Raw genomic sequence first — 17,687 nt, forward strand, 5'->3', positions numbered from 1 at the left:
CCGCCAGGCCCGAGGACGAGCAGTACACCAGCAGCAGCACCAGGCCCTGCCCATTCACGTGAAGCCTGGGGCCCCAGTGGTCCTCCGGCCCCGCCGCTGCCTCATTCCCCAGGCTGCTGTAGCTGTGTGCTCCCCGGCCATCGTCAGCAGGCCCAGGGGCCAGCCACTGGGTGGGCCGCAGCCTCTTTCCCCAGGCAGGACGAGTAGAGCATTGCCGTGGAGACGATCTTGAGGTTGCTGAGCAGCTGGAAGGTGCTGGGGTCCATGTGAGCCTGCATATACACCACCAGGTTGTTGTTGAGGGAGTAGAGCACCGCAGGGGCGGCGTAGGGCAGCACATGGACCCCGCGGACCGACGTGCTGAAGAGGGCGGAACGGCCCTCCGTGGCCAGGAGCGTTGCCGTGGAAACCAGCAGCTTGGTGAGCTCGATGAGGATGACACAGGATGAGGGGCTAAAGGGGACTTGGCCATCAGATTGAGTGAGAGCGATGAGGGGGGCGTGAGAGCCGTAGATGAGAACCAGCAGGCAGAGCAAGACCACCCAGCCTGAACCCCGCAACCAGGCTGCACCCCACAACCAGCTCATACCCCGACACCAGCGGCCACGATGAACCGGCTCAGAGGGCTCTGAGCTGACATTATCAATCACAATCATTGAGCACTAATTTAGAACACAGGGGGCTTCTCATATGCAACAATAAATAAAATAAACAAAATTAAAACAAAAAAAAACAAAAAAGCATCTAAAGCACACACAAATACAATTGAAACCAAACTCTCTAAACTTGGATCAAATACATCTTTAAAATTATTTCTTTGTTAGAAACTCTCTTTGGGATGATTTTTTTTTTTCATTTGGGCACACAACGCAAGAGCTCCTGGGTCAGAAGGTAGATCACCATGGCAACAACCTCAAAACAGCTTCCCGACATCTACCATACTGTCCTGACAACAAGACTATAGTCTAAACAGGTCACCCTGTAATACAACCCTATGGCAGTCCCATAGTGAAAAACAGCAAGTCTACAGCTGAGGTCTTAGTTCAGCATCTTCTCATGACTCTCCAACACACTTAATTACATTCATCAAGCCACTCATACTCATGATTAAATAATCCTAATTTAGTTATCTTACATTAATATTCTTAACTCTGTGTATCCAGTGCAGTCCAGATTGAAGCTGAGGCACATCTACTGCTGGTGGAGTCCATGCTTCCAGCATTGAAGCGGTCCATTTGACTGCACTTCCCTCACTCACCAGCAGGAGGTAGCAGTGAGGTGCCAGAGTTTATTTGCCGGGGCTTTCCTCAATGAGCTGGCGTAGTCCCGCACCGTCTGTTCAATGTTGGGAACAGGATAGTTCTGTGCCACACAGACACCCGTGCAGATGCCCAGACACACTCCCAATATAGCAGTTGAGCGTAGCTTGGCAACCACAAAGCCTGCCAGGGCACCCTTCAGGAAGGGGGAGGCCAAGAGAGTGCCACCCTGCAAAATGTCACACACACATATTTTAATTCATAAGACAACGCAACAAAACAAAATCCAAATACTTTAGGAAGAAGCAATGACAAGGTAGTAAGTTTAAACATGACCCCCCTCCATAAAAAAAACACACACTCTGTGTTTCTGAGAAAAATAAACCTCAGGCCACGTGTCAGCTTGAGTTAATATATGTAAAGGTCTTTCTCTGACACAAGTGAGTGTATGTATTTATGTGTGTGTGTGTGTGTGTGTGTGCGTACTTACCTGGGGTATTCCCGCTTGCACCTCGTTCTCCACGCGCCTCTGGATGCTCTCCAGCTGATCCTTCAGCTCCGCCAGATCCTTTAGCTGCCTCTCAGGGTCCTCACACACACACACACACACACACACATACAATTAATTGTAAACATAAGCAACCATATGCTGCCTCCAGGCCATTATGTAGTTCGGCAGACTTAGTATTATCTGACTAATAGTATTCAGCTCTTTACAGTGCCACAGCCCGATTGACTAGGCTATCAAGACTTCGTAGCTTTAATGTATTGCGTTCAACTGCACTGGCAATTAATTCAGGGGGCATTGAGAAGGCTTCCAAGAGTTTCAGCAAAACTGGGACACCAGCCATCACAGGCATCACAGGCATCAGGGGGAAGAGCGGGCTGCCCAGTCGCACCATTGGTACTGGAGCACGGTTCTGGAATGGTATGGTATGGTACTTGTATGGTCTGGTACTGCAGCTCAGTTATGGTCAACACTGCAGCGTTTCAGGTCATGTAACTAGTGAATTTAGCTGACAGACGTCTTAGCACCCGGTGTCACGTAAAGCATGCACGACTGCAGGGAAATACGTGCTTGAAATCAGTTTATTCAGAGAAATTAAATTAACGTCTATATGTGTGAGTGACTATCTACCTAACTAGTTCCTAATATATCGCCAAGTGAGACTGCAAGCTAGCATCAGCCGTGACAGGATCAAGTTACACATCAAAATTCCAAACCATTTATGATCAGTAGTCAACAACGTTAAAGAAAGACGAAACTGGAGTCAAGCAGCGGTAGCATGACTTTACTGAGCTCTGTACAAACGCAGATGTTAGGTTAGGGGACTAAGATAGCATGCACAGCACTCACCTTGTCATCCGCCATATTTGATCACAAACACGGTCCTCGATTCATCTTGTCTGAATGTCATTTCTCGCCTTTACTACGCTGGATTTCTTTGGTCTGCGTTTTGGCAACTTGAAGCTGTAGTCAGCGTTTGTACTCACTTGTTATTATCACTGTGTAATTGCTTAATCTGTTCGCCAAATAACAACTGTCTCTGTGAGAAGTTTTGTTACTATTCAGTGAGCTAATCAGCAGTGAGGACGTTCTGAAATTAGTTATTCGTATAATATTTAGCTTACAAAGTTACCGGTCTTGCATCAATATGACTGATAACAGAACGCATCACTGATATTAAATCAGTCAATGGCACTTCAGTGTGATACATGTGCAGAACATATTAAATACGACAAACTTGGGGAAACTCAGTAACTTCATGTGTCCACTCATTTCAGCGGAAAAATAAATATATGCTATTCCGGCTACAAACAACGGCAGAAACGCTTTCACGTGTTTAAAACGTGGTCCACGATTGGAAGTTATAGATTCATTCTATCACATGATTGGTTGTCAACCTTAGCAACAGAGCGCCATTTTAACGAAACACTGGAGAAGTACGAAGACGAAAAGAGAGTCTTTCTGAATTATTATAAGAGATCCGAACTAAATAATTAGACGATTAGACAAATTATATCATGCTCTGATCATTTTAAGTATATCTGATCTGACGTTTAGCTGGACTGGGGAGTATTACAACTGCAAACCAGGTAAGGTTGCAACAAGGCAGTCGCTCATTGGATAATTCATCGAGGCTGAAGTCAGTATGGAGACACACAAATACTCAGGATTTTCTTACGGGAGGGAGATATCAGACCAACCTCACTGTAACAATGCGAGTGCGCGTGGTAGATGGCCATTATTGCATCTTTAAATTTGTGCTATATATTCCCTATTGGTGGTTGATATGAGTGTCTTGATGCAAGCCACCTTTAGTTAGTAGCCATCTTAAGTCAGAAGGTATCACCGGCCTGACGTTGTCCTTCTCTTGCGCTGAGTTTTGCCGTTTGGGGAAATGACTCGGCTTCGCTTATCACTGACAGTGAAGGGCAGGCTTGAATCGCCAGCGTGTGTTCTTTCTGGCGGAGGCCCAGTCCCTAGCTGCTCTATTCAGCTCAGTCTTTATGCTAAATGCTATAAATAAGTCATAGAGCCATGTGTGGTGTTATTAAAGTGTTGTTGTGACACAGCCTGATGGTGAAATGTATGTGCTACAAATATAGCTGGCCCTGAAGAAAAATAACAGCCAGGGACCCTCTTTATCTCTACTGTAAATGAGCCACTCTGACAGATGACGGTGTTGGGTGCATGTAATAGGCCTATAGCTTGAATACACAGATGAGGCATGGACATTAGTGTAGTATTGCCTCAAAGGAGCCATATTTGGCAAATCTGTTGCAGATAATAGAAAGTAAAACAGTAGGCTTAAAGCATGAGAAAGGTGCTTTGGTCGAAAACTAGCCATCTAACTATTGAAAAGTTGTGCAAAGCCTAACAAAGACCAACAACAGCACAGCTGGCACTGATAAAATGCTTGCTAGTCTGCTTCGCGATATAGTTGGCGATGCCGTGCTGTGAACTTTTTTACAATTTATATTTACATTTAGTCATTTAGCAGACGCCGTTTGTCCAAAGCAACGTAACAAGGGATTCGTGGGGTGGTCCACACGAACTCACGGAACTTCATAGTGCATAGTTGAACAAGTGTGTTTTATCTCCTTTTCACATGACCGGCATACCATTAATATTAATTTGAAGATAATACCGAGTACTAGCTGCCTATAAAAAGATGCTTCAAAAAGAATAAAATGCTGCATACCGTCTCTTTAAATAAGCTATGCCAACTCTCAAACACAAATGTTGAGATTGTATCTTTCATAGCTTGAATACGAGTTCTTATCCTCACCGTTATTTCCAGAATGCACTGAAATCACAGAGGTAGCAGCCAGCTTTGCACCGCGCCTTGAGACAATGTTAATTGTCAGTGGTGCTTTATAAACTAAACTAAATGGAATTTGATTTGATCAAACATCACCAATAGGTGACCACATGCTGTTGTAACCACTCTGATCCCAGCTGACTGACAGGTGGATGCACCCCTTATCATGGCCAGATCTGCTTAAGAGGTCCGGGGGTGTTCGCATTGGGTCTTTTGTAGTATAACCTGTGGGTACCCTGTTGGTTCTGTGTGCCAAATGGCGGAGGCCGAGACTGAGTCACTGGGTGGCTGCTTTGCTGGTTCAGTTACTGCGTAGAAGAGTGTGAGCTTTTGTAATTCGAAATACATCTTGGTGTTAAACTGTAAGAAATGGCAAGCAGGATTTGTAATGTCAGCACTTGGATCGTTCTTCGCATCTCCAAAAGCGCTTGGAGACTGCTCTTCCAAATTTCTTTTGTATGAAAATACAATGACAATAAAGACTTTCGATTAATTCCCAGTTGCATTGCTGACACTAGTATGACCTCAGTAGTCTTCTGAGCTTTGGGGAAAAGCTTTTTTTAAACCTGGATTTAAGCTAGATGTAGCAGTCTCGGCCCAGTCCTTAGCCTGTATAGGGCTACGTTTTGTCCCACACGTGGGTGATTTTGAATAATTTTGCAAAAATTTTGATTTGTGTGTATGTGTGTGTGTGTGTGTGCAGTGGTGAGAAGGGTAAGGGAGATGGAGGCTGTGTTTGAGGACTCGGAGGTGAAGCTCATGGAGGAGGTGGAGAGCTGCTACACCTCAGTGGAGGTTCCGTCTCCAAGAGGAGAAGGAAACCCAAAGCCACGGAGAACGAGTCGACAAAACAAAAAACCAGTTACCCCCACCCCCAAAAACCCAAGTATTTATCACCCCCCTAAACAAGATAGACATTCATCATACATGCCTTCCAGAAAGGTACTCTTTGGAAAAAGTACTTTTGACCCTTGCACAAAAACTGACACTGATCACAAAAAAACCCCACAAAAAGCCACTGATCCTAGGTTCAATTAGAGTTCAGTTCAATTCAATTTCAATTACGTATGTAACCAAAACAATAAATTGTCTCTAGGCGCTTTACAGAGCCCAGGCCTGATCCCCCAGCACATAGCGAGTATCAGTCATCATTCAATCATTTCACAAATGTCTGTGATGGATTAAAAAAAAAAAATTAAGGAAATAATGCAGGATGGTCACAAATGCCATGCATGTTCGTTAGTCTGTAAATAAATGTAAGTATTTACATTTGTGAATCAGGAAATACATTTGAGAATCGTGTGACATTTAATTGTGAATTTAGGAAACTATTCTAACTCAATGTAAAGGCCTTTTTGGTGGAATATAACGTTAATTGCCATATAACACCCTGTGCTGCTCAGAGGTCAGTCTTAGATGGATGGGTCTTCCTTTATGAGGGGCAATTTCTGTCTCCCGTGGCATGCTCTTGGGCGGTCCAGGCCCTGGGTTCTGGTATGCTCTTGGGCGGTCCAGGCCCTGGTTCTGGCATGCTCTTGGGCGGTCCAGGCCCTGGGTTCTGGCATGCTCTTGGGCGGTCCAGGCCCTGGGTTCTGGCATGCTCTTGGGCGGTCCAGGCCCTGGGTTCTGGGCGACACCCTCAGTCTCCGCTGGCGGCTATATGAGTGCCTGAAACTGAGCAGTCGGGAATTAAAGTGAATTAAATGTCTGTGCCACTGTGCCACCCCACCGCCAGGTCGGCATATCTGCTGTACTACTTTGACGTGCACCAGCGTCTGCAGCAGGAGCACCCTGAGCTGCCGCAGTCGGAGATCAACAAGCGGCGTCAGCGAGAGCTGGAGGGGGCTTAGCGTGGCCGACAAAGCCTTCACTTTGGACCGGGCCTCGCTGGAGCGGGAACGGGCTGGACAGGTGGGTCATCATCAGAACTTAACAGGCCCGCCTTGTCAGAAGATAGAATGTGCCTCATCAGAACCTAGTGAACCGTGTTAGAACCTGTTTGCCAGAACAGACATCAGTAAAACGTATCTGATCATTACAGTAGCTAGAGATTTAGCACATTTCACGACTGATATCCTAATCTACAGTCCCTCTCAGGGGTCACTAGCGTGTTGTTGTCAGATATTGGGCCTACCACAAGTATTCATGATTAACTATTTCCTGAGTTGGGTGTGTGTGTGTCAGGGTGAATCACCATACTCTCTCTCTCTCTCTCACACACACACACCATCACACACACACACCACCACACACACACACAAACATGCTCCCCACATTCTAATCTCTTCCTCACCCCCACCCTCACCCCTGACCTCTGACCTTACGCAGAGAGCTGTCTCTGCGTTCCTCTCAGGATGCCCGGGCTTCCGGAAGATTCTCCGCGGGCGAGCTAGTTTTGCTTCCTAAGGGTGGGGTCACTGGATGAGCAAGTCGGTGGGACTGTGGAGTGTGTGTGGAGGAAGGGACGGAGCCTCCTCTTTTCCCCCATGGCACTTGGTAGCGAGGTGGAGCTGGCCGAGCAAACTGTTGCCTTGGAGATGCCGAGGGATGATGCTGCTGCTGCTGCTGCCGTGACAACCCTGCCTCATGCGAACCCCCTCACACACATTCAGAGCAGCTGCCCAGTCAGAGACAGGAAGCCACACACACCACTGCACTTGGCATGGCAATGGAGGAGGGGCTGGAGGGAGGGGCTTTGGTGCAGCAGGTTGAAGCAGACTCTACCCACCTGGTGGCCATCATACCCAATCAGGTGAGTAGTTGGATTTGACTGGCGGTTTGAAATTCAGGGCGTTTGAAAGTGACTGCCACGAGTGGAGTTCTAAACGCCTCGCCTCAACTCTCCAGAGCCTGCTGGAACAACAAGGTCGTCTCCCCAAACAGCTCTCTCGTCATGCTCCCCATTGTGTCCAGTGTGGAGCCCGGCCCCCAAGCCTTCAGTCAAACTGGTGTGTGTTTTACTGTCCTGTATGTGCATGTGTGTGTGTGTGTGTGTGTGCCTTTGTCTGTTTTTTTCGTGTGTGATTTTCCTTCTTTAAGTTGTTGCCTTCTATTAATGTTGTAATTGTTTGTGTGTGTGTTTAGTCATTAGTACACCGGAGAGGGAGGGCAGCTGCCACACCCCGGGTTGCTCCTTCACTATGTCACACGACACAAACCCCCGCAGTGCCCCCTGTGTGGACTACACCTGGGGGAAAGTGGATCGCCATGGTGAGTGAACACACACACACGTACACACACACACACACACACACACACACACACACACACACACAGACACCCTTTATCCCGTGGGCTGATTGCCTGTTCATTTAACAGGGAAGAAAGACTCAGATAAAGCACGCTCAGTGCCTAGCAACAACAGGCCATCACCACGGGAAACCACAGAAAGACCTCAAAACAGCCCCCCGCTCCGCATCAGAACCAGAGGGGGTGGACCAGGGAGCGGAGCTTGCCACCCATCTAGACTTTAAGCTATTGCTAGCCTCAAGCAGCGAAAGAGGACCCGGCCGCTTGCCACGGGAACAGCGGGCAGAGCACGCCCTGCTTCTGCACCTGGCCTGGCACCAGAGGAGCCAGAGTCAAGAGCCCAGATCTGAAGGCCATGAGTGCCACTGCCATCTGTACTGGCACAGACGCAAGTCCTTGGCGCTGCCGCTGAGACTGCTGGGAGAAAACCGTCCACGTGAGTCACTACTGCCCTCTAATGGAGAGTTCCTCAGAGCCATGTCTTAAAGGAGACCTCCGGTATTTTTTAACCTGGGCCCTATTTTCCTATTATACTAGGGACAAAAACGATCGTAAATGGTCCAGTATTGAGTTATAACCAGCAACCGCTAAGCAGCTATACAATGTAATCCCATGGGTCAAGAATCTTCGTCAAAGTAAACTGCTTGTTTTCACCGCTGACAGGCTCATAATGTTGTTATAAGTGTCTGACAACATGGAAAGGATCCTACAAATACATCTGTCTGTTTATGATTTATGATTAGTGACATATTTATAAGATGGTATAACTTGTATTTATTTTCTAGTGGTCGTGCTCGAGGGAGAGCCAGAAATGTGGGTGCTGGACAGAAGCGTCCTGTGAGAGCAATACTGCCTGCCCCCACCAAAGCAGGTAAGCCCCCCCCACACACACACACACACACACTTATATACACACACACACACACACACACACTTACACTTATATACACACACAAATTGTGTGGTGCCAGTATTGTTTGACAGCGTCAAACGTCAAAGTTTATTTTATGAACGATGCAAAAATACATCTTCAATGTTCTTTCATCTGTGTATGTTTCTCAACGTGTGTGTGTGTGTGTGTGTGTGTGTGACCAGTTTCTTCCCCAGCTACTGTAGTCCAGTTCATCACTGTCCCTCCTTCCAACAAGCATAAAGTTGAAGTCAAGAACATAGCACCACAAAAACAGGGTAGCACAAAACACACAAACACGGACATACAAAGTTATACAGATGTACAGTGAATTGTGTCTCTTTTTCTGAATATAGTTTCTGCTGGCATATTACCATAATGCAATGCCAGGACTGAGACTATCTGAGGGTGATTTTACTTCAGGAGGAGTCTTAGTTTATAGTGGCTGAATTTATCAACAAGCTGTAAGCCTCAGGTAGATCTGTAAGGTCTGCAGATGTGATAGATGGCATGCATTTTAATGTTGGTGTTCACTGAAAAAGTTTTATACAACATTACCAGATGTATGTGTTCATGTATGTGTGCCTACGTGTGTGTGCGTGTGCTTGTGTGTACTTGTGTTTGCGTGTGTGCATGAGTGTATGTATGTGTGTGTGTTGAGTGTTTATGTATGTGTGTGTGTGTGTGTTGTGTGACGCTGGGCTTCTGGAACATGCACACACACAATGCACAATAAGTAACAGAGAGGTCTGAGAACACCACTCAGAAGATGAAAGTCTGTGTGTGTGTGTGTGTGGTGTGGTGTGTGTGTGTTTGCTCGTTTGTGTGTATTTTTTGCACTGTGAGTGAGTGTGCTCACATGCATACATGATGTGTGTTTCCTGCAGTTAAAGTACACTGTGAGATCTCTGTTGAACCGAGTACACTGAAGCAGCTGGGCCACACTCTACCTCCCCCAACATCAGAGCAGGTGAGCTACACACACACACACACACACACACACACACACACACACACATAAACACACACACACACACACCCACGCACACACACACCACACCCACGCACACGCCCACACCCACACACACACTTTCATCTTCTGAGTGTGTTCTCAGACCTCTCTGTTACTTATGTGCATTGTGTGTGTGCATGTTCCAGAAGCCAGCGTCCCGTCTGACTGGTGTCAGTTTATCATCACGGAGAACAGCCTCAAGATGCTCTCATGGTTCCCTTCAAGCAGAACACTGGTGCCAACCTGGTAAGGACCTTGCCAACAAGTGTGTGTTGTGTGTGTGCTCGTGTATAATTGTTAGTGATTTTCTACATTTGTTTGAGTGTTGTGACACTGTGTGTGTGTTTTATGCATGTCTGTGTGTGTTTTAGGATCTTGGCCTGTCGACAGCGCGGGTCGCGGTCGGTTTGAGGAACCCTGTGGTGTGACTACATCTACAAGAACCGCCATAAGCCTGCCACTGCCCCGCCTGTGCTGGGAGCTCAGCAAGAACCCCCACGCGCAAGAGCAAAGCTAATGTAAATATAATGTGATGTTAGCTAATGTAAGCTCAGAGTAAATGCTAATATAAATGTAATGTGATGTTAGCTAATGTAAGCTCAGAGTAAATGCTAATGTCAGCATCAACCCTAATGAATTTAGATTTAAATCAAAGCTGCTAATGCCAAATGCTCAAGTCAACCTAACTGTAATTATTTAAATTCAAATGATTTATATAGTATATATAACTAATAGTGTGTGTGTGGTGTGTGTGGTGTGTGTGTGTGTGTGCGTGCGGCAGGCTGCTGAGGACTGCAGAGGGGATGAAGAGTGTGTGTTAGATCCATACACCCCACTGACAGCCAACACAGAGAGACGTACAGAGACAGAACACACTCCAGTTGCTACGGCAATGCCTGCAGATCCCAGAGAGTGAAGGAGAACTCCAGGAAACACTCACACTCATACAGGAACTCAACAACACACAGGTACACAACCCACCACACACAACACATGCACAAGAGCTCAACAACAAACAGATGCACACACACCCACACACACACACCACACCCACACACACACACCCACACACACACACACACACACACCACACACACCACACACACACACACACACACACACCACACACACTGTGTTCAACAACACACAGGTTTTGATTATTTATAAATATGTTGTTGTACCTCTATGACTCAATTCATGTGTGTGTGTGTGTGTGTGTGTGTGTGTGTGTGTGTTTTCAGGTGGTAGTGTCCTCTACGGATGAGCAGCTGACTGCACAGCTCCAGAGCAGTTGGCCACGTTTCTATGAGTCTCCCGCAACTCACTGCAGCCTCTGCCAGTTCCCTCTGTTTAAAGGAGGACAGAGGTGCATATACACACCAACTCATTCACACACCACACACACACACCACACACACACACACACACACATGCTCTACTCTCTGGCTCCTTGTTTTGTTTCTTAAGTAACATTATATTTGTGACATGTGTTCTCCTTCTGTGTGTGTGTGTGTGTGTGTGTGTTGTGTGTGTGTGTGTGTCTGTGTGTGTCTGTGTGTGTGTGTAGCTCTGTTGCAGGGCAGGAGGATTGCTGGTTACTGACTGAGTCTCATCTGCAGACAGCATCCATTCAGCTAAAAATGTGCACCAACACACAGTGCCTGGCCTTACACAGCCTTATAGATATACACCAGGTGCGTACACACACACACACACACACACACACACACACACACACACACACACACACACACACACACACACACACAGTGGCCTGGCCTTACACGGTTTATATAGATATCCACAAGCATATTTGTATATATAAACAAAATGTAGATATATTGAGGGTATACTCCACGTTATCAGTCTATAATGTAACTTGTGACTTGCGTCCAGACAAACTCACCTCTACTCCCTGCCCCCACTGCCTAGGTTATACTCTATATGCTGTCATTATGTTATAAAGCGTGATGTATATATATTTATGTGTGTGTGTGTGTGTGTGTGTGTGTGTGTGTGTGTGTGTGTGTGTGTGTGTGTGCGCACGTGTGTTTGTGTTCACAGGTCTGTTTAATGTGGGGAATAAGCTAACTTGTGAGTTTGGATCTGTTTTTTAAGATCCGCAACCATCTCGGACTGGGCCATGATCCAACACAAGCTGCTCTTGCTATTTTACAGAACGTCCAGAACCAACCAGGTACACGCACACACACACACACACACACACACACACACACAAACACACACACACACACACCTCAGACTGGGGTCATGATCCAACGCAAGCTGCAATAACCAACCACACACACATAAGGCCTTATGCACACTGGCTGCGTTGCAATTTTAGACCACAGCAATTGACTATAAACATTGCAAAATATTGTGAAAAACATATCCTGCTTTATCTACAGCCAGGATAAATGTTATTGTAAACAAAATATATATAATATAGTTTGGCCTTTTTCACATGATATAAGAGCCTACATAAATGACCATGGAGAAGTTGTCATCAGTTTGAAAAGCAAGTTTATTTATTAATTCACTCTTAATTCACAAATTCACTCAAACAAACGCTGCAGAACTGTCCTACTTGCTTACTGTCTCACATACCTCCTGTCTCACATACCCACTGTCTCACATACCCACTGTCTCACATACCTATGTCCCGCCTGCCTACTGTCTCACATACCTACTGTCTCACATACCTCCTGTCCCGCCTGTCTTCCTGCCCTGCAGTGAGCACCCTGAGTGGGGAGGAGCTGTCGGAGCTGGTGTCGCTGCTGCTGGCGGGCTACTGGGCGTTTGAGAGCCTGACGCTGAGGGACTACAACGACATGATCTGTGGGGTGTGTGGCGTCGCCCCCAAGGTGGAGATCGCCCAGAGGAACAGCAACAACACACTGCTGCTGCACAACGTGGAGGTGAAGTCCATACACACACACACACACACACACACATACACACACACATAGATATATCTACAGTATGCATACACACGCACAGAGACACAGAACATGGAAGTTTGTGGTTTTTAGGCTCTGTATATCTTCAGGGTTTCATAGTTGACTTGCCCCCAGTATGGAGTGTCTGATGAGGTTTCTCTCTCTCTCTCTAGTTCACCTGGCCCGAGTATGCAGTGTCTGATGAGGTTCAAGCTGACGACTTCTGGTTGACCATGGAGAACGAGGCACTGGAACAGGCTGCCTTCCCCTCTAGTCCACCAATCACACGCTTTGACGCCTCCATCATCGCTCCCTTCATCCCGCCCCTTATGAGGGCTGCTGCTGTCATCAACACGGAGAAGGACAAGTGCCTCACACACACTCCTGCAGGTACACACACACCCCCACACACACACAGACCATGGTTTCTGTTAGCAAGCATTGCAAGGACACATTAGGCACGTTTAATTAGGGCAGCAGAGGAGTTTACTGCAATGAAAAGGTAGAAAATGAAATGTAACCTGGTAGCCTATAGGCTACATAGGCCACGTAGGCCGAGCCTTTTTTGAAATGACAGATGTTACAGATTACAGGTGTTTTGTAATAGCCCACATTTATGTGTGTGTGTGTGTGTGTGTGTGTGTGTGTGTGTGTGTGTGTGTGTGTGTGTTGTGTGTGTGTGTGTGTGTGTGTACACACAGGAGACCCATCCGCTCTGGTGCGTTTGATCCACGAGGGTCAGCTGAACCCGGAGCAGTTGCATGAACACACACAAGCGGAACTGCAGAGTGTGTTAGAACGCTGTGAAGTCCCCACCACACCCAATGGCACCAAGGTGAGTGTGAGTGTGAGTGTGTGTGTGTGTGTGTGTGTGTGTGTGTGTGTGTGTGTGTGTGCGCGTGTGTGTGTGTGTTTGTTTATTCTCTAGCTCTAAATACTTCACTTTGACTGCATTCTTGCTTTTCCCCTTCTGCCGTTCTGTCTCTAGGAGGAGTTGTTGGAGAGTGTGTGTTCTCTGTACACACACATCCAGAGTGGTCAGATGACCGGCCCCCCTCCCCCCTCTCATCTGACTTCAGGCAGACTCAGCAAAGTCTGTCCTCACCAGGTAACACACACACACACACACACACACACACACACACACACACACACACACACACACACACACACACACCTACCCCTCCGACACACACCTGTGTGTGAGTGTGTGTGTATATATATATATATATATAACTGTATGTGTGTGGGTGTGTAGGTGGTATTTGGCAGTAAGTACCTTGTATATACTGACTGACCTCTGTCTCTCCATGCATCTGTGTGTGTATGCATGCATGTGTGTAGGTGGTGTGTGGCAGTAAGTATCTTGTGCGTGCTGAAAGTGCCCGGGACCATGTGGACCTGCTGGTGTCGTCTAGGTTCTGGCCGGTGGTGTATGTGGCAGACTGTGGCCAGCAGGTGGCGCTGTGCACAGACGTGCTGTACCCACAGCTGGCACAGAGCATGTGGAGCAGCAGGCAGGGCTGCCTCTCAGACCCCCTGGCACCAGACCAGGTCAGGATCATACATGGGGGCTACAGAACTCTGTGGGGTGGGGGGGGCAATAGAACTCTGTGTGTGTATGTGGGGGGGGGGGGGGGGGCGTTGTTATGTCAGGGGTTATAGAACTCTGTGGGGTGGGGGGTAGGTTAAGGGGCTATAGAACTCTGTGTGTGTGTGGGGGTATGTCAGGGAGCTATAGAACACCGTTGGGAAAGGGCGTAGGTTAAGTTATGTATAGGCAATTTGTAAGTAGGATGAACCCCTGGAGGCGAACCATCTAATTTTCAAAGGGGTCCTTAACACAAATATACAAAAATACCATACATATAGAACAGTGGCCCTAAAGGGGAACCCTGCAGTCCAAGAGTACCAGGACGCTATGGCAGTGAGGTTATAGAACTCTGTGGGGGATAACACTGGGCTTTAGATGCATGAAGTTGTGTTGCTGTTTCGGACTGGACTCTTGTCGGAACACTGGGCTTTAGATGCATAAAGTTGTGTTGGTTCGGACTGGACTCAAACCTAAAATCTGGAATCTGTCCTAAAACACCGTATGTCTCTCTCTCTCTCCCCGCTGCATGTGCCAATACCGGCACATGGATGTGTGTGTGTGTGTGTGTGTGTGTGTGTGTGTGTGTGTGTGTGTGTGTGTGTGTGTGTGTGTGTGTGTGTATATAGCTGGTGTCGTGTGATGAGCTGCAGGAACACCTACAGAACTCGGACCCGACGCTGCTGGACCCGTCCAGTCTGGACTCCCCTCTGCACCCCCTCACCCGCTCCCTGTCTCGCTGGGTGCTGCATCCCCCGACACACACACACACTCAACACAAACACACTCACACCGCTCCACAGAGATCTGCCCAGAACTGCAGCCCTACCTCAGTCCCGCCCTGGAGGAGGGGTCGGCAGAGGAGGCCCTGCCCCCCGGCACCCTGCGAGATCAGGCGGTGACCTTTGAGAACGCCGCGTTCTACTTCCTGTACAATCGTCTGCTGGACTTCCTGTGGAGCCGTGAGGTGGTGAATGGACAGATCTCAGAGGTGCTGCAGAGCTGCGGCGTCGGCCAGGTGGTGATCAGGGACGCCCCTCTACAGGCTCGGAGTGGCACACATCAACACGCAGCACGAGGACGCGGAGCAGGAGGAAGCGGGAGGGGATGGGGCGGAATGAGAGGGAGATGGACAGATACACAGATCAAAACAGAGAGAGAGAGATGGAGAGGCACGCAGAGGAACAGAGAGTGAGAAAGAGAAAGGATGTTAGAGAGAGAGGGAGAGAGGGAGAAGGACAGACTCAGGGAAGGAGGGTGTGTGGGACACATTAACACACAACACAAGAAGCCACAAAAACAGTGAGAGGAAGTGTGTGTCTGTGCGTGAGAGAGAGTGTGTGTGAGAGAGAGAGGATAGCGAGACAAGAGGGACAGAGAGAGAGGGATAAATGGAGAGAGAGAGAGAGAGAGGTGTGTGTTTTCATGCTGCTTTTCTGAAGGCCTGAAGAAATTGCTCAGTAGTAGTAAATACTGCCCCCTGTCTGTGGAGCTGGTAACAGAAGCTCATACCTGAGGAAGGGGGTGTGTGTGTGTGTGTGTGTGTGTGTGTGTGTGTGTGTGTGTGTGTTATGTAGTAACTGCTGGCACAGAGGCAAGAGTGGATGGAGAGTAGTTCTCCTGTGTGACCAGTAGATAGAGCTACATCGCTGAGTGTGTGCGTGTGCGTGTGCGTGTGCGTGTGCGTGTGCGTGTGCCTGTGTGCGTGCGTGCGTGTGTGTGTGGAGGAGCGTGTCATTTGTGTGTTTAACTATATTTAAGTGTGTTTGGATATCTGATTGTGTATTAGTATGTTGGACACATGATATCTTGATCATTTTACAGACGCAGTGACTTAATCCAACCAGCAAGTAATTGTCGTGTGTGTGTGTGTGTGTGTGTGTGTGTGTGTGTGTGTGTGTGTGCCTTTTCTAAAGCATTCTTATTCAGGGGTTATTCAGGCTGCCTGTGACTGAAGGTGCTGATGGGATATGTAGTATTTGTGTCCGCTGCCTCACCTGTTGCAACAGGCTTGGTCTGTGTGCGTGCGCTTGTGTGTGTGTGTTTGATAATTGTAAACAAATACACAATGTACCATGCACTCTGAATGTAAATTTACTTGGATCTCTGAAACTGCCTCAATGTGTGTGTGTGCGTGTGTCAGTGAGTGAGTGAGTGAGAGGCTCAGAGTAGAGAACATAGATGTCTCAGATGTTGTACCATGCTGAAGGCTCTTTTGTTGTTATGAAATAAATGAAATGTGAATCTGTCCTGAGTGTCTCTGGGTGATAGTGTCTCTGCCTCGGCAGTGAATGAGGAAGACAAATGTGTCTGGAACAGAAGTTGGGTTATTTGAAGCAGTTTCTGTGGTTATGGGAAGTTTTATTCACAGTTCCTTCCTTTGGGGATTGCTAAACCTCGCACACACAAACTTCCTCTTTTGCATCTGAGACAGAGACAGTTTGTGAATCCCAAGGGTTTATATGTGGGGGAGGAGGAGCCATCAGATATGAGAGAGAGAGAAAGAGAGAAAAGATAGAAGGAGTTAGATGAAGAGCGGTAAGTAAAAAAAAGACAGGCAGACCAGTCCCCCACAGACTAAAGCAGAATCTGGAACCCCAATCCACACCACATTAGAGCCGGATCAAAGCCAGACTAGAGCCGGATCAGGATCAGACTAGAGCCGGATCAGGGCCAGACTACAGCCGGATCAAAGCCAGACTAGAGCCGGATCAGGATCAGACTAGAGCCGGATCAGGGCCAGACTACAGCCGGATCAGGGCTGGATGGGTTTCCATGAGCTGCTTCATACAGATGAGGGCAGGATGCTTCTGTGCTCTGAGCAGACGCTTGAGGGGGGGGTTGTGAGAGACACTAGTGAGCAGACGCTTGGGGGGGGGGGGTTGTGAGAGACACTAGTGATCAGACGCTTGAGGGGGGGTTGTGAGAGACACTAGTGAGCAGACACTTGAGAGGGGGGGGTTGTGAGAGACACTAGTGAGCAGACGCTTGGGGGGGGGGGTTGTGAGAGACACTAGTGATCAGACGCTTGAGGGGGGGTTGTGAGAGACACTAGTGAGCAGACACTTGAGAGGGGGTTGTGAGAGACACTAGTGAGCAGACGCTTGAGGGGGGTTGTGAGAGACACTAGTGAGCAGATGTTGAGGGGGGGGGTGAGAGACACTAGTGAGCAGACGCTTGAGGGGGGGTTGTGAGAGACACTAGTGAGCAGACGCTTGGGGGGGGGGTTGTGAGAGACACTAGTGATCAGACGCTTGAGGGGGGTTGTGAGAGACACTAGTGAGCAGACACTTGAGAGGGGGTTGTGAGAGACACTAGTGAGCAGACGCTTGAGGGGGGGTTGTGAGAGACACTAGTGAGCAGATGTTGAGGGGGGGGGGGGTGAGAGACACTAGTGA

The 17,687-nt window shown here is 48.0% G+C and overlaps 1 protein-coding gene and 2 pseudogenes across 1 annotated transcript; 1 reads left to right on the forward strand and 2 right to left on the reverse strand.

The window, feature by feature from the left end:
- Positions 1–4: 4 nt before the first annotated feature.
- On the reverse strand, positions 5–940 carry LOC122130702 (annotated as a pseudogene).
- Positions 941–1,254: 314 nt separating this feature from the next.
- On the reverse strand, positions 1,255–3,255 carry LOC122130700 (SLC35A4 upstream open reading frame protein-like). Its single transcript, XM_042705428.1, has 3 exons — positions 2,617–3,255; positions 1,750–1,848; positions 1,255–1,488 (listed from the first exon to the last, which is right to left on the reverse strand). The coding sequence occupies exons 1-3, from the start codon at positions 2,629–2,631 to the stop codon at positions 1,255–1,257; spliced, it is 348 nt and encodes a 115-aa protein (XP_042561362.1). The 5' UTR covers positions 2,632–3,255.
- Positions 3,256–5,308: 2,053 nt separating this feature from the next.
- On the forward strand, positions 5,309–15,483 carry LOC122130701 (annotated as a pseudogene).
- The last annotated feature ends 2,204 nt before the right edge of the window (positions 15,484–17,687 follow it).

This window comes from Clupea harengus, unplaced genomic scaffold (assembly GCF_900700415.2).
Source record: "Clupea harengus unplaced genomic scaffold, Ch_v2.0.2, whole genome shotgun sequence".
Lineage (NCBI taxonomy): Eukaryota > Metazoa > Chordata > Actinopteri > Clupeiformes > Clupeidae > Clupea > Clupea harengus.